The sequence below is a fragment of the Myiozetetes cayanensis genome, unplaced genomic scaffold (genome assembly GCF_022539395.1).
Source record: "Myiozetetes cayanensis isolate MyiCay16 unplaced genomic scaffold, myiCay2020 scf21, whole genome shotgun sequence".
Taxonomy (NCBI): Eukaryota; Metazoa; Chordata; class Aves; order Passeriformes; family Tyrannidae; genus Myiozetetes; species Myiozetetes cayanensis.
The window spans coordinates 12,986,328-13,001,529 of NW_026087423.1; the positions used below are offsets into that span (position 1 = coordinate 12,986,328).

At 45.4% G+C, this 15,202-nt stretch overlaps 1 protein-coding gene across 18 annotated transcripts in view; it reads left to right on the forward strand.

Annotated features, from left to right (window-relative positions):
- FBRSL1 (fibrosin like 1) overlaps positions 1-14,652 on the forward strand; it is a 492,731-nt gene extending 478,079 nt beyond the window's left edge. For 10 of the 18 annotated variants that reach the window (XM_050318783.1, XM_050318799.1, XM_050318792.1 and 7 more), the window contains 8 exons: positions 637-708; positions 1,276-1,314; positions 2,167-2,238; positions 3,521-3,653; positions 6,784-6,861; positions 8,634-8,717; positions 9,716-9,956; positions 11,561-14,652. In XM_050318783.1, the coding sequence (XP_050174740.1) occupies positions 637-708; positions 1,276-1,314; positions 2,167-2,238; positions 3,521-3,653; positions 6,784-6,861; positions 8,634-8,717; positions 9,716-9,956; positions 11,561-12,794 (1,953 nt within the window). In that variant the 3' untranslated portion in view covers positions 12,795-14,652. The remainder of the gene's footprint in view (positions 1-636; positions 709-1,275; positions 1,315-2,166; positions 2,239-3,520; positions 3,654-6,783; positions 6,862-8,633; positions 8,718-9,715; positions 9,957-11,560) is intronic. The other 8 variants (XM_050318786.1, XM_050318796.1, XM_050318801.1 and 5 more) reach the window with 4 other exon arrangements.
- Positions 14,653-15,202: the final 550 nt, after the last annotated feature.

Genomic DNA, 15,202 nt, shown 5'->3' on the forward strand with positions numbered 1-15,202 from the left:
GGAACAGGGATTCGTTCAATGAGGTGTTTAATTCTTGCTGGAAAATGATGGGATAAACAATGCAAAGCTATAAAAGACCCACAAGCACCTTCTAAGGTTTCTCGGTTTGCCTTGTCGAAGCAAATAGATGGGCTGTTGCTGGTGTAGGCATCGTGTTACCTGGCCCCAGTCAGAGAGGGGCCATGGTCCAGTGGGTGGAATATTCGTGGGACCAGGATGCTGGAGTTGTTCTGTTCCTGACTGCTGTACTGGTTGCTGCCTGAAACACAGAGGGAGGCAGGCCATCTCTCTCATCCTCTTCCTACCTCCTGCCTGTTTTGTCTGAAGAACAAGCTTCTGGGGCAGGGCCTGTCTCTTCCCATGCACTTGCACACTGCATAGCTCAACGGGGTGTGATTTCAGTGGGGCTTAGGGGTGCTACTGGAACACTGTTGCTGCTGCTCAGTAATAATAGATGACAGTGGTTAAATGCTGTTGGCTGTCAGTAAGAGATAACATTTAGCACTAATGTAGCAATATGCGTGCTCAGAGCACAGTGCAAACATGGACTAATTAATGCTGTTAACATCAGATAGAGATGTTAAATGTACTGCTGGTGTGATACAGTATTATTCACACTCTATTCTTGTCTTTCAGACTTCAAACCCTATTGATGTAGCAGGTAGACCAGGCACAGTCCACCACACGCTGCTGCAGAAGACTCCAGGGGTAGGCAACAATATATAACCTTCCTTTCAGCTTACCTGGATTTACAGTAAATGTGGGGATTGCTCCTAAGAAAAGGGAGAGCAAGCTGGTGAGCAGATTGGCCTCTAGGCTCAGAACGTGCAGTCAGGACAGAAGTTCCTTTTTCTGGTGAGACAGTAGCCTCCACCAGTCGTGAATTCAAAGGGATGTATTGGCTTCTTTAAACAAAGTCACAGGGAAATGGGGCAGGAAACCCCTTCAGTACCTTTCCCCTGAGCACTGCTTGGAGAGCGGGTTTATGCGCTCCATTTCAGACCGATTACAAGGTTCAGAAAAGCACTGGCACTGTTCAGTTGCTGGCATGAAGCTGCTTTGTTTATCATAAAATTCTGCTGAGTTTGGTTCAAGGAATGAAAGAGAAGTTTTAAGCCTTCTTTAAGCCTTTTAGGTTTCCCGTGTCACAGGGGACTTCTGTGGAACATTGCTTTCTAAATGCTTTTACTTGTTCAGAGGAAGGAAGTTCCCCACCTTTCTGTACATTGGCTAGTTTCAGAAAGACTGATTGTTCTATTTCTGCTTTTTCCATAGGTGTCAGACCCTTATAGGCCTCCAGTAAGAGTAAGTAAGGTTTGTGGGGGATTTTATATACATATTTTATACACAGACGCTTTGAGTATCGTGCACGTGCTTGCTTTTGAAATTTAACATGTCCAGTAGAAAATTTCACGCTCATCCTTCACTTGAAGCAAAATGTCATCGCTGGCTCTTCACTGCTTCTGATTAATAACGTTTAGGTTGAATCCCAGCCTTATTTTGCATCTATTTATGTGCATTAATAGTTCACGGTATGAAATAAGGGTCACAGAAATAAATGGCTGTGCCATGGGCAGCCATTCACCAGTGAACAGATTCATGGTGGCTTAGGTCAATGAGCCTCTGATGTTCCACATAAACACCCTACAGTGAGTACCACAGCTCAGCTGAAAACAGTGACTTGTTCAGCTGTGGCACTGCTCATCCTGGTGATTGTTTGTCTGAGCCCTTTTCCTCCCCAAAAGCGAGTAGCCATAATAACCACGCATGACTTAGCCTGCAGTGCAGCAGGGATGAATGAACAGGGCTCTTTTCAGAAGCAGAACTGTGAACCATTCGTTGCTTTCTCTTAAGCATGGCATAGTGTTCTTTGCTGCCATTCATTTCAGTTTATGATGTGGGGAGTGCAAGTAGGAAAGAACAAGGCAGGGATCTCAGATGTCCCTGAGATGGGGAAGATATCCCACATTCTTCCTGTTTCCTTCTTAATTTAAACATCATCTGCTGCAGTACAGAAGAAAATGTTGATCACCCATTGTGCCATTTCAGTAATCAGCCTTTCTCATTGCTTAGCTGCCTGGCTGACAGTGAGGGAAATGAAATGTTCTGTCTGATGTAGATTGCTAACGTATAAATTAATCTAAATTCTTGTGCTTTCCATTGCAGAAACCGGGGAAGTGGTGTGCAGTTCATGTACAGATCGCCTGGCAGATCTACCATCACCAGCAGAAGATGAAGGTAATTCAGACAGTTTCTGGAACAAAGCCAAGTCTTTTAGCTGACAGATTGTATTTTAGTGAGTAATGGGCAGGAAACAGTTACTGTGGTGATTCTCAAGCTTGCCTGTATTGATTAACTAATACTTACACTCTTTTAACATTTATTGTAGCAACCATAAAGTTTATCTGAGGGCAAAGGAGCTGGGTTGAAGGGTGGCAGAATGAGCAGTAGATACTAAGTGCACAGCCAGAAAGAGAGGAAGAAAGTGAGGGGAAGAATAATTTTTCCCCAAGTCCATTTTTTTTACAAAGCACACACGTTTAATGTCATTTCCCTTCTGCACTGGTGCCTCCTGTGGAGGAGGGAATGAAATGGCCAGTACAGTGAAGAACATACTAACAAAGCACAGAGCAGGGGAGTAGATTGATGGCTGCAGTGTTAGAGGCTGTGGGGCTTCCTGCACTGCTGTGATGTTGGGCAGAGGGAGGGGGTTAAAATTCGAGAGGTAACAGGACACAGGTATACTGGTGAGCTATTACAGGCTCCCTGTGGCAGGAGGAGTAGCTGATAAGGGAGTTTATGTAGGTTTTATTTTTTCATAGCCAGCCCCTGCTGTAGTTTTTTTGTCCCATTAATGAAGACTATTCATTTTTTGAGTAGGTGCACTGTCAGCAGTGCCTCTGCAAGTGGTGTGTGCCCATGTATTTTTATAAGCAAATCTGTAACCTTTAGGCTATTGAGAGACTTCTGTGACTTAGGTGCAGTCCTGGCCGTGCTCACTTCTACAGGGCAAGGATAAAAATAGCCTCTGGAGGAGCCTCATGGCTTTCTTTATCCTTTGCCCCTTGCCTGCACACTGAGCTGTACTGGCTGCAGGAAGGGCACGGTGTGGGCACGTCTCTCTCTTTCAAACTGGAGAAGCAAAGCAGACGGGTCCATCACCCAGCTCTCAAGACTTCTGTCGGCAGCTTTCTGCCTGCAGAGCATTTTTTGTCAGGCTGAGAGCACCGACTGATCCCGGGGTGCAGAACACTTGGTGTCTCATGTTCCGTGCTCCAGCGTGTGCTCAGGGGCTGGGCTCACTGCAGACCTTACCCGTGTGGATGGGGCCGGAGCCGAGGGGCTGCCGAGCGAAATGGCCCTCCAGACGCTGTCAGAGCACGGCTGTGACCGCAGACACGGCTGCCACTCTCGCTAACTCTCCCTGGCAGGGCCGAGGAGGAGTGAGCCTTAACTCCCTCTCTTTCTCTCCCAGAAAAAAGGAAGTCTATAACGAGGTTGTTTTTATGTCATTTGACAGCAGATGCAGCTGGATCCCCACAAGCTAGAGATAGGTGGTAAACTTGACCTGTTCAGCAGACCTCCCGCCCCTGGAGTGTTTCCAGGCTTCCATTACCCACAAGATCTTGCCAGGCCTCTGTTTTCTACCACAGGTAAGGGGAGATCGTTACTTGTTGAAAAAAAATACCCAACAAACAGTCAGTATATGCCATGTGTGTCCCTACAGCTACATATGCCTCGAAAATAGGAGCAGGCAAGGCTGGTTCAGAGGGGTGTGGACACTCTGGCCACCGCTGTGACCGGGGCTCTGCCACCACCTCCAGTGCAGGATCCTCTGCACGTCACTGAGCTGCAGCACTTGGCTTACGTTCATGCCTGTGCAGCTGGTTCTTATGTGCCTGATTAATAGGCTATGGAGTGATTTTTAAAAGCAGTTTTGACAAAACACTTGAAAATGTTTCCATTGCACAGGATTGGAAGTGGCCCCAGTCTCTTTCTTGCTTTTATATTTGCCATGTTCTTCTCGGCTCCTCCACTCACCAAGTTTCTGTTTGTTTTCTGAAAACAAGGGTTTTTTTGTAAGAGGAAAACTTCAATAACAGTGTAGAAAATATCACAGAAGGTGTATTTGTGAAGTGTTTGGTTTTTAAATAGAAAATTCCCCTGTGTGTTACAAAGTCCCAGCAAACTCTAGGGCTTAAAATGGTATATATTGGATTAAAAAAAAAAATAAAACCAGAGAATTAAATACAGTTCACATTGATCAATTGCTTTCCAATCTGTTGGAGAAGTAATTACAATTATGCAATTAGCAAAGGGCAGTAAGCTTCACTGTGCTGTGCTTGCTGACTCTGACTGTGGGAGACTGCAACTCTGACATTCTGGTTTAGGAGGAGGTCACTGTGGATTCACGTGGATGTCAGTCTACCAAATGCCAAGTGTTGGTTTCATTCTGTTCCCAGGCTTAACCATCCCCCTCGACTTCTTTATTTTTTTTCCTGTGCTTGAGATGCTAAAGTCTGTATTCTGAATGAGCTGTATCAGTTGATGAGATGTGACTTAGCTCTTTATGTATGTAGTTAATTGGCAGATAATGAAATTTTCTTCCCTAGTGTTACTCTGGTTTTATGATGCAGTATTGCACAACCACCCTGACTGCAGACATGGTCATGTGCAGCCTTGGTTCAAGCTGGTGAAATGAATGAGGTTAGAACTGGTTTGAATTCTGTCCCATCAAGACAGAAAAGCAACAGAGGAGGATCAAGCTGGCATTTCTGTGAGAACTGGGTTTCAAATGCAGGTGTCAGATAGCTTTCAGGAGCTCCAGCAGTGCTTCAGTCTGTCTTTCTGCTCTGTCTGTGGATGGAAATTCTGAAGCATCAAATGCACGTTTCTAGGAGATACAATCAGTGCTGGTGCCAGCTCTACATTGTAGGGTGCTACCCTGTATTTCAGTCTCTATAAAGGTACTTTGATAGTACAGGGCCAAGATATTTATTGCATCTACTTGGGTGCATAAGCACAGCTTATTTACAATCCTCTGGCTGTTTTCCTATGGCAGGTGCATCCTTATCACTGTCCTCAGTCTGTCCTGTGTTGTCATTACGAGGACCTTGTCTCATGCCTGGTTTTGCTACTGAAGGCTGTTCTGGGCAGAGTTTACCCTGACAAGCAGAAAAGCACCGCTCCAGTTGGTATCTGGAGTTTTTTCTCTTAAAAGATGTGAGCTTTTCATTCATAAAAGCAAGAGGGTCAGTAGCATGGAACAGAAACATTAGAGAAAGCAAATTAATAGAAAACTTTCACCAGAGATAAACAACCTTACAACATCTTGTCCGTGAGTGTATTAATCACAAGAGGCATCGCTCAGTAAATCCGGGTAAAGAGCGCTATCAACGTGAGCAAACACTGCCGCTGCAACGTGGAGATGAATAAATCTTCTGCTCCGCAATATCCGAGGCATTCCTTTCGCCTTATCGAGCACGTGTGCACTCGCTGTGAATCATTGGTTCTGCTGCATTGCCTGGTTACTGGGGGAGACATAAGTTATCTTAGGGCCACCTGTCTCCAGGACGGATGTTGGGCTGCCTGGCAGACGCTATATTTAATAACTGCCTGACAGCCTGCAGAGCTGCTCCCGGCCTTCTCCGGAGGATTTTTTATTATCAGCCCGTGTAGTTGAGTTTGTAAGCCGTCTCCTTTGAAGAAATCTCCCATCCATTACACACCTTCTGAAATCTTAAAGGATTAGGAAGATGACAGTCTCCATCCGTCTTGAAGCATTGGAGCAGTCAGAATGTTTATAGATAGGTACTAGATAGGCCTCCTGGCTGTGGCCTCTCTTAAGTTTCCTCAACTCGTTTTCTGGCTGCTTAGGTTTGAGGTGCCCAAGCTGGTGAGGGACACACAGCTCTGTCTCCTTCTCCAGTTTCATAGTCTGCTCATGTTCTGGCCACATGGCTGCTCATGTTTGCTGGATTTTACCTGTTATTCTTCCCAGTATTAAGGGAAGTTACATTTATACTAACAAGGTATAGGAGACGAGCACTGTAAAGCTTTATGTAGACGTTGGTGTATTTTGCACATGACTTAACAGGTCCTCTGGAAAATGATGCTTCTGTCATTATGTGGAATTACTAGTTTCTAACAAAATGAGACAGTTAATGCACAGGTGTGGCAGGTCTTGATTTCTGCGAGGGAGGCAGAAGTTGTGTTTGCATCCAGGCAGAATCTGAAGGTTTGCTCAGCAGTGGTGTTCCTTTCCCACGAGGAAGCAAAGCACCATGGCAATGAGCAGTGTCTAGGAAAGGGAAGAAAATACCACAGGGGGAGCCTGTGGATGCAGAGACAGATGTGAGAGCGTAGATGGAGCTCCCATGGGAGAGGCATGATTGATGTTCCGTGCGTGCCTGTCATTACCTGGTGTTTCATATAGACTCTAATCAGTCACTTCCAAGCACCTTCTGTCTGGGCCCATAACCTGAGCTGACCCTTTTTAATGTAAACACAGAGTAATGACTGAAAATGTCAGACAAAGAGATTGGCTTCCTCATTACCACAGGTGAGCAGCAGCGCTCAGTGCAAGGTCTCCTCCTGCCTCCTAGCGCCCAGGGGCTGCTTCAGAGGGCTCCTGGAGAAATCCTGCCTGGTGTTTGGGGTCTCCCCCTGCCTTTGCTGTGTTAAAATCTGGCCTTTGCATCCAGTTGCTGAATGTGATGGTCAGGACCCCTGTGTGTGCAGGGAGTCTTGCCCCTGAACTAAAACAGGACCTTGTTCTCACAGGTGCGACACATCCAGCCACCACCCCTTTCGGTCCTTCCCCTCACCACAGCAGTTTCCTGCCTACGAACCACTTGGCAGGTAAGTGTAAGTAAACCCTGCCTTCACCTCCTGTTCCTGTGAGCCACTCCTGGCTCTCCAGCCTGGTCCTGCACTGTGGCACTGCGGGAGGGAAAGGCTTAGACTGCCTCAGGATCCAGAAGCTGCTCAACCCCTGCCAGCTCCCAGCACATCCCCCCACGCTCCCCCAGGGGAGAGGGGCAAGATTGGCAGACCCCCTCCTGCAAGAGAAGAGGGCATTGCAGAGCAGTCACATCTGTCACTGCAGGGGCACTGCACAGCAGCTGAAATGGGAGCAGTAGAGCCCTTCTGTGCTGCTGAAGGTGCCCAAGGAAGTGAGGGAAGTTTATGCAAAGGTACCTCAGACAAGCCTCAGCCTAAAACGGGCTCCTCCCATACCATTTCCCACCGATGGAAGTTCTTGGCTATGCTCTTTAAAAGAGTTCAGGGAACAGTTCCTGGCAGATAGCTGTTCTGCACATTTTGCCAGCCTTTCAGTTTCCTAATTGGCAGTAAGTAGAGCCTGATTTTCTCAAATTTCCTCATTTTAGAAGCTCACAAGCAGCTCATTGCCAATTAAAGTTCAAGCTCTGTTGATTAATGTTTTAGTAACACTCATCCAATCAGTAAATGTGGCATGCCACATGACCTAGTAGACTTTTTTCTGTTGCAAATACCCAGATTTACATCAATTCCTGAACATTCTGTCAAAATTAACTATCTCTACCGAGTCACTCAACTACTTAATATCAAAGAGGAAGGGCAAGAACATCTATTTTAAAATAAGTAAATAAGCAAATAGTTGTTTGCTCAAAGATCCAAGCTATTTGTGCCATTTGCCTTGATATTTTAAATATCATGATACATGTGAGGAAGTGGAGAGCAACATATCTCCTCTAACATGGGAAGTTAAAGACTTTAAAGGGACAGTCAAAAAGCCAGTGGGCAGAAGGAGGAGTTGCTTAAAGACCAATAGGAAAGAAAACAAGTACACTGGTAAGATTTAACACATAGCTGTCTCTGGAGAAACCAGAGTTGGGTTATAAACTCTCAGAGAGGAACCTCTTCTGGTGATGGGCACATTTACTGGGGGGGGGAAAAAAGAAGGCAGGACTGTTTATAAAGTGCCAATAGCCAAATAGTCAGATACTTGGCTAGGAAAGGCAAGATAAATCCTCTGCCTGGAAGGATACAAACCTCCCATTCCTTTGTTGTAGTAGATTCCAAGACTGGGCTATTATTTCCACCACCGCTGGGATGAAGGAAGCTGTCATGGGAGAGGGTTTTGGCACAAACAGGACAAAGTTAGTTGGCATAAGGATGGATGTCATTAGCAATTAGCTTAGAACTGTCTCTGTGCAATATTACCAAAAGAGTAGAAAATTGTTTGCAGAAACAAGATGATGCATCCCCTCAGTGTGCTGGCCGAGGAGCCTGCTGAGATTCTTCTTCCAAGGCAATTGCAGTGCTTCTGCTATTAGTACTGATAAGAAAGGAGAGTTATAGCTCAGCAGCAGCCACCCTAATTTCAGCTATTAGACCTTAATTTCTAGCTCGCTTCTGACTGGCATACAAAAGTTTATTACAGCACCTGTTTGCAGAGTGAGCACTGAATCCCTTCTCCATTTTAACATGATGGGAATTTTCTGTGCAAAGAACCTTGCAATGAGAAGGATCAGCTTAAAGTCTGGCCTAATCCTACTTGGATTCAGACCGTTAAGAAGGGGAGGGTTGCGTTTCATTCTCCAACATTCTTGGCTAAATGCCTGCTAAATCCCTGTTTGCCTTTCCAGATCCATTTAGCAGGTCAAGCACCTTCAGCGGCCTTGGGAACTTAGGCAGCAATGCCTTTGGAGGATTAGGCAGTCATGCTCTGAGTAAGTACTGGCTGGGTTACTGCAGACAAACATCCCTTCCAGAAAAGCCACATGCTAATATTTACAGCAGCTGGTGGTAGTTTTTAAAGAAGTTTAATTCCTAACCTCCATTCTCCTATCTGAAAACACTGCACCTAAGATTTCCAGGTCTCTGCGGTGGGAGCTGTTCTGCGTGTCACACGGATCAGTAGCTGTGCTCTGTCTCCTCACTGCTCAAGGCTGGTACCTTGTGTGCTCGGAGAGGTGCTGGAGCTGCAAGACCCCACTGAGCTCTGGGACCCTGTGGGCACCTAAAGTAACACCCTTCAGCAGCGAAGACGCATCGTGGAACAGCTACTGATACTTATTCAGCACATAGACCTCCTCTGTAACCACTGTCTGAAGTTTAAATTACCTGTACAAAATAATTTTACTTCAAAAACATGCTACCTGTAGGCAAAACATGCTTGAGAGCCACACATAAGAGAGTATGCTTATGCATCTCACGGTGCAACAGGAATCAGCTTGAAGATGGATGGAGGAAAACCAAGTGACTGTTCTGAAAAGCCTTACAGCCAAGCTCTATGTTTATACACATGCATACATACCACCAAATAGTCTGGTTTCGTTAACAAAAACATCCCTGAATCCTCAGCTGCAGGCAGCTGATTGCTTGTAACTACCCAGAAATTAAAGTTTCTGCCAGTGAGAGGAGCTGAGGAAAAATACTGCTTTTGTGCTGGAACCCTGGCCTGGGGTGGGGGGAGAAGAGAAGCTGGGCGTTTTCAGTCATCTCTGAGATGGATGGTTAAAGCTTCCTCCACCAACAGCCTTAAGAGAGCTGGTGGATCTTACACCCGGTGTTGGCCTTATCTGTGTCCACTTGCCAGAAGCTCCCCCTCACCATTAAAAACTCTTGAAAGGACAGTTCTGGTTGTGATTAGCATTGTGAAAAATGTCTTTGTAATCACTCGGTCGGAATTATTTTTAACTCTTCCTCCCCCCTGCTGCTGTTCCAGCTCACAACAACATTTTTACCCACAAAGATGGCCCAAACCTGCAGAATTTCAATAATCCCCACGAGCCATGGAACAGACTCCATCGGACCCCGCCGTCCTTCCCGACACCTCCGCAGTGGCCCAAGCCCACGGATTCGGAGCGAAGCTCCTCGGTGACAAACCACGACAGGGACAGGGACAGGGAGCGGGAGCCTGAGAAGAGGGATCTTTCTCTGAGCAAAGACGACAGAGACAAAGAGAGGTGAGCAGCCTGGACCTCTGAGCACTTCCTTCTGGGGCTGTTTTTCCTCTGTATTTTTTCTAATCTTTCTGAAGTGTTGCTTGTCCCTAAAAGCAGCTGATAGGCCTTTTCCTCGGATAAGCACAACCAACACACAAAGGAAAAAAAAAGCTCTTTGCCTTTTAGGATTTTTTCCTCTGTGGAAATAAGCCAGTCCCTGCTAGTAGGTTGATAAAAAGCACCAGGCTGAGGAATTGAGTGTGTTGCTGTGTTTTCAGGGAATACTTCACTGATTTCAATGCAGCTGCTTTAGGATTGCTGTGTATTCTGAAATCATGAAGGGTAGCATTGTGATGGGTCCTTTGGAGACAGTCATAGTTCTCATTAATGTACAGATATGCTGATGAATTCAAATGTTAGCTGGACATTAACGAGATAAAAATGCAAATGCCTGTATCTGGAGCAGTGTGCACGAATCCATTAGCAAAACTGATCTTAAAAATTGCATTGTAGGCAAACCCTTATTAACGACGACAGGACTGTATCACCTGGGCTATAGTTACTTCATTAGCTTCCAGTTATATGATTTTAAAGATGTGAAGCCCTTTGTATTTCAGAGCCCAGTTGTCTCCAACAGGCTACTTCTTTGTAGGCAATAACAGCCTGCAAGTCTTAGATGTGTGTGCTTGACTGGTGTTAGGGGGTTCATAGCTTGCCTGGAGTGCTTTTAATGAGATCTTCAGGCGGTACTTGTGAACAAGATTATATGGAAGCAATAGGCTGAAAATCATCTTGCTTCAAATGTTAAATTCTCTGACACTCCTTGCACGGATAGGAAGCTCCCTTCTTGGCTCTAGTGGAATTCATTTGCAAACCAAGGTTACTTTACTCTCAGGAGTGCTCACCTAGGGGTTAACAGCTCTATTACATTTCTCTTAATTCAGCTTAAGCTGTCCCCAGCATCCCTGTTTTCATAAACCACATCCTTGCCCAGCCATCAGGACGACCACATAGGAAGAAATCTGGGTTAGCAAATGTAATCATAAGAGATAAATACTTACACAACTTCCCAAAACACCTCCAGCTTTCAGTACTCAGGTCTTACAGCTCTGGAAAGCAAACCCAGCTTAAAAACTTGGGTGTCAGTGAGCCTCTCAGCTGCATATTGCAGTTCTCTCAATCACACCATCATATTTTGCAGTTAAAGTGTCTCTCATTCAGAGCTAAGTGCTTTTAGAAGGTGAGCATTATTTATTCCCCTCTCAAAGAGGTGGGATTAACTGTGACTAATTGACTTGCTCAGAGGCAGAGGTGCAGCTGAAATGTAAACCCTCGTGCCTCTCTGAACTGGGGACGTTGCCATCAAACCCCTTGTTCATCGTAGCGGGACCTCTTGAAACAGAGGTCGATTCCTCAGTTTCATGGGTGTTTGTCCTAGTATGTAAAGGGAAGTAGTGCATGTCCTTTTGTGTAGCATCACAGCTATAGCTGATGCTGGCAGAGCTTTCCAAATCATTTTCTAAGCAGTCTTGAAGTTTAAAGCTGGACAGAGCTCTGTGCACATCCCACATCACAGGAATGTTGGTTCATACAAAACCAAGGCTGTACCTTCTCTCTTTTTGCAGAGACCTCATGGATAAAAACAGACATTCAAACAGATCCTCACCGGCATCAGCTCCAGTGACACATCAGATAAGCAATCTCATCCGCAGCAACAGCCAGACCTCCAGTGATCCCATCAGGCAGGTCAGCCTCGGGGAGAGGGAAAGGTCCAAAGAACCCGAGCGGGAGCACCCGGAGCGGCTGCGAGAGCCGCCCATAGCGGAACACAAGATCAAAGAGAGCCGTTCCCCAGTGAAGGAAACCCCAAGCCATGAAAAGAGACCCTCTGAGGACAACACAAAGCCAGTGATCCAGTCTGTATCCCCATACAGCAAACCTGCACTAAGTGAGAGCCTGAAGCTTACCAATCTAATGAGCAAGGACATGGAGAGAAAGACAGAGCTTCCCAGCGACCTCCAGAAGATTAAGAATGACATCAAAGTCAAAGAGGAGAGGAAGGAAGACAGTGACGTGCTGGTGGTAGGGTCTGAGCCTTCACAGCACTCCCGATCAGTGGACCATCCCCCACCACCGACTCTCCATGGATTATCATTGCCTCACTCAATGGCTGCCTCCATGCCCATCTCCATGGGCAGCGTGCACCAGATGAACAACATGAATGTCCTGGACCGCAGCAGGATGATGACCCCGCTTATAGGCATGAACCCTTTGTCAGGAAGAGAGAGGCTGCCACATCCTGGCTTTTCTTGGGACCCGATGAGGGACCCGTTGCGAGATGCCTACCGGAGCTTAGACCTGCACCGTCGAATGGACTTCCAGCTCCGGACGGATCCTATCCATAGGTTTCCTACCACCTCTGGCTTTTACGACCACGAGCGATCCTACAGGGACAGGGAACCACACGACTACAACCACGAAAACCTTCTTGAGGCCCGCCGAGAGCAGGAGCGGTTGCGGCAAGTGGAGGAGCGGGAGCGCTTGCACTTACGGGAAGAACTTGAGCGTGCCAGAATGCACCACTTGCACTCGTCCCCCATCGAAAGTCACCTGGCACACGTGCCATCCTTCATGCCTCATTTAAGCGGGATGCATTACCCCAGACTGAGTCCATCCACTGCCATGCACAACGGGATTCTGAACAGGAACCCGCCGACCGCGGCGCTGAGCGCGCCACCGCCTCTTGTCCCAGCCAGCAGCACCAGACCTGCCTCCCCACGCAGGACTACCCCACTCACAAACTCAGAGTCCAGGGACTACTCCCCCTCTAGGAACCCCAAAGAAGTAGAGGCACGATAGTCCCCAACATCGAATTTTAAACTCACCTGTACATAAAAACAAGCAAGCAAGCAAACAAACAAACAAACAAACAAAAAACCCACAACAGGAAAAAAAAAACCAACAAAAAAAGAAAACAACAAACCTTTTACAAAATGCACTGCTGTAAACTTTTTTTTTTTTTTTTTTAAATGTAAAATTTGTAGAAGTTAAGCACATTTCCATAAATAACGGGGCTGGGGACTTTCCAACAAGAAGGTTGCTGAGAATGGGAATTTAATATATAGGTATTGATTTTTGGTTTTGTTTTTTGTTTCTGTGCTAAAAAAAAAAAAAAAATGAGTTGAGAATATCAAGTTTGTACATTTTTTCCCAAATGTGAGAAACATTTTTAATGGATTTGTATTTTTTTTAATTTTGTGCTCTTTATTCACTTAAAAAAAGAAGAAATTTTGCTTTTGTTTTTAGTTAAATTTGCATTTTAAAGGCCTCAGATCCTTAAGAAAAAAATACCCAGGGTTTCTTAAAAGTATTATTTATGGAAATACTGTAGTTTTACAGTCCACTGTGAGGTTCCCTTCTGAGGCCAATTGATCACTTACCTTGGTACTTTGGAACCGAAGTTACAGATATATATTAAAATATTAATAATAATAATAATGTACAAAACTGTTTGTTTTTTGCCTTATTATATTATGCAGAAATTTAAGAGGAATTTTTTTTGACTTCTTGTTTTAAACAAAAAAAAAAGAAAAAAAAAGAAAACAAACTGTAAATATTCTGTTAATATAAATGTACACCAATATTAAATTCTTAACATAGGTAGACTTTATAAAAATGGTTTCTAGAACCACTCTGGTTATTTCTTAACATGGTTACAACTCATACTCTTGTCACAGTCAGAAATTCACACTCAGAAAGCTAAGTACGGCATATATACTTCAACTATGCAAGAACTTGGAGGCAGGTCTTAGTGGATGTTGGGGGGAGGAAGGTTTTAAAAAAAAAAAAAAAACAAAAATAAAAACCACAAAAAAAAAAAAAAACCAACCCAAAAACAACCAACTCACAACTCTGGAGACAGAATGGCCATGGCATGTGAACAGGAAGAAGGATGCTTGTGTTTAACAAAAAAAAAAAAAAAATTAAAAAAAAAAAAAAGAGAGACTGAATTTTTTTGTACAAACACAAGGGACAGTTCGTCAAGGAAAGAGAGAGAGACACACGCTCCTGGAAGGGAATTTTGGTTTCCTACTTTTCAAGCTGGCAAAAGCAGATGGAACTGGCACAGTACCATGCGGCAGACCCTTTCCTTATTTTTTTTTTCCTTTTTTTTCTCTTTTTTTGTGTTGTGGGCAGGATCGCTGGCAAGCAAGGACAATTTTCCGTGGACCCCTTGTGCTAATTGTGCAGTGTTCTTATTGGAATCTGTATACAAGACAAAGTAGAATTTTAGGAGTGCAAAAAAAAAAAAAAGTCTAATGGTTGATTAAAAAAAAAAAGAAATTCTGATATATTATCTATAGTACATGAAGACCATAAGCAAATGTTTGTTTCAGTGTGGTTCTGCCTTGAACTGCTTTTTGGCATGATTTATTTTTTATTTCCAATTTTACTTTTCATCCATATGTAAATTTTGCCATGTTTTACTTGCTGTACCATCCCCCCTTCCCTTATTTTATTTTTCAGTGTCCATGTTTTATATATCCTGGGCTTTTTCTCTCTAGTTAATTCAGCCATCCGCTACTATTTTCTTGGCTCTGTAACTCTTGTTTCCCCCCCCTCCCCATCCTCCCCCCTGCACCCCCTGTAATTTTAAACATTCAGTTTCCTTGTAGATCAATGAAGATAAAATACAACATTGATTTTGGATGAAAAAGGCAGTTGAGTGTTTGTGTGTCGTAGCCAGCGCTGTTGACTCGAGGCTAATGGTTTATTGACGGCCGGGAGGAGGCAGCTGGCACGAGGGGCTGGTGCTGGGAGAGGGGTTTTGGTGCTGCTGGTGAACCTTTCCCTGGTGCTGGGAGAGGGGTTTTGGTGCTGCTGGTGAACCTTTCCCTGGTGCTGGGAGAGGGGTTTTGGTGCTGCTCGTGAATGTTTCCCGGCAGAAGGAGCGTGGCCCGTCGGATGCACCGGAGGCCGCAGCTGTGGCAGTCAGGACGTGGGGAGCAGTGCGGGTGCTCCTCCGGCTCTGCAGCGTCTCACCCCTCGACACTGGGGCACCTCAGGCTCTGCACACCGTGGGCTGATCCCACATCTGCTGCCAGCAGGAAAGAAGGACAGAAAAGGAAGCGCAGCCCCTGTGCAGCAGCTCGTTTGAGGGGATGACGCTGCCGGCATCGCTGCGGGAAGGTTATCGCCTCCAGCGCCGTTCTCCACTTGCCTTCCCATTTGCTTCCCCAGCTTCTCCCACAGGCTGAGAGCAGCCA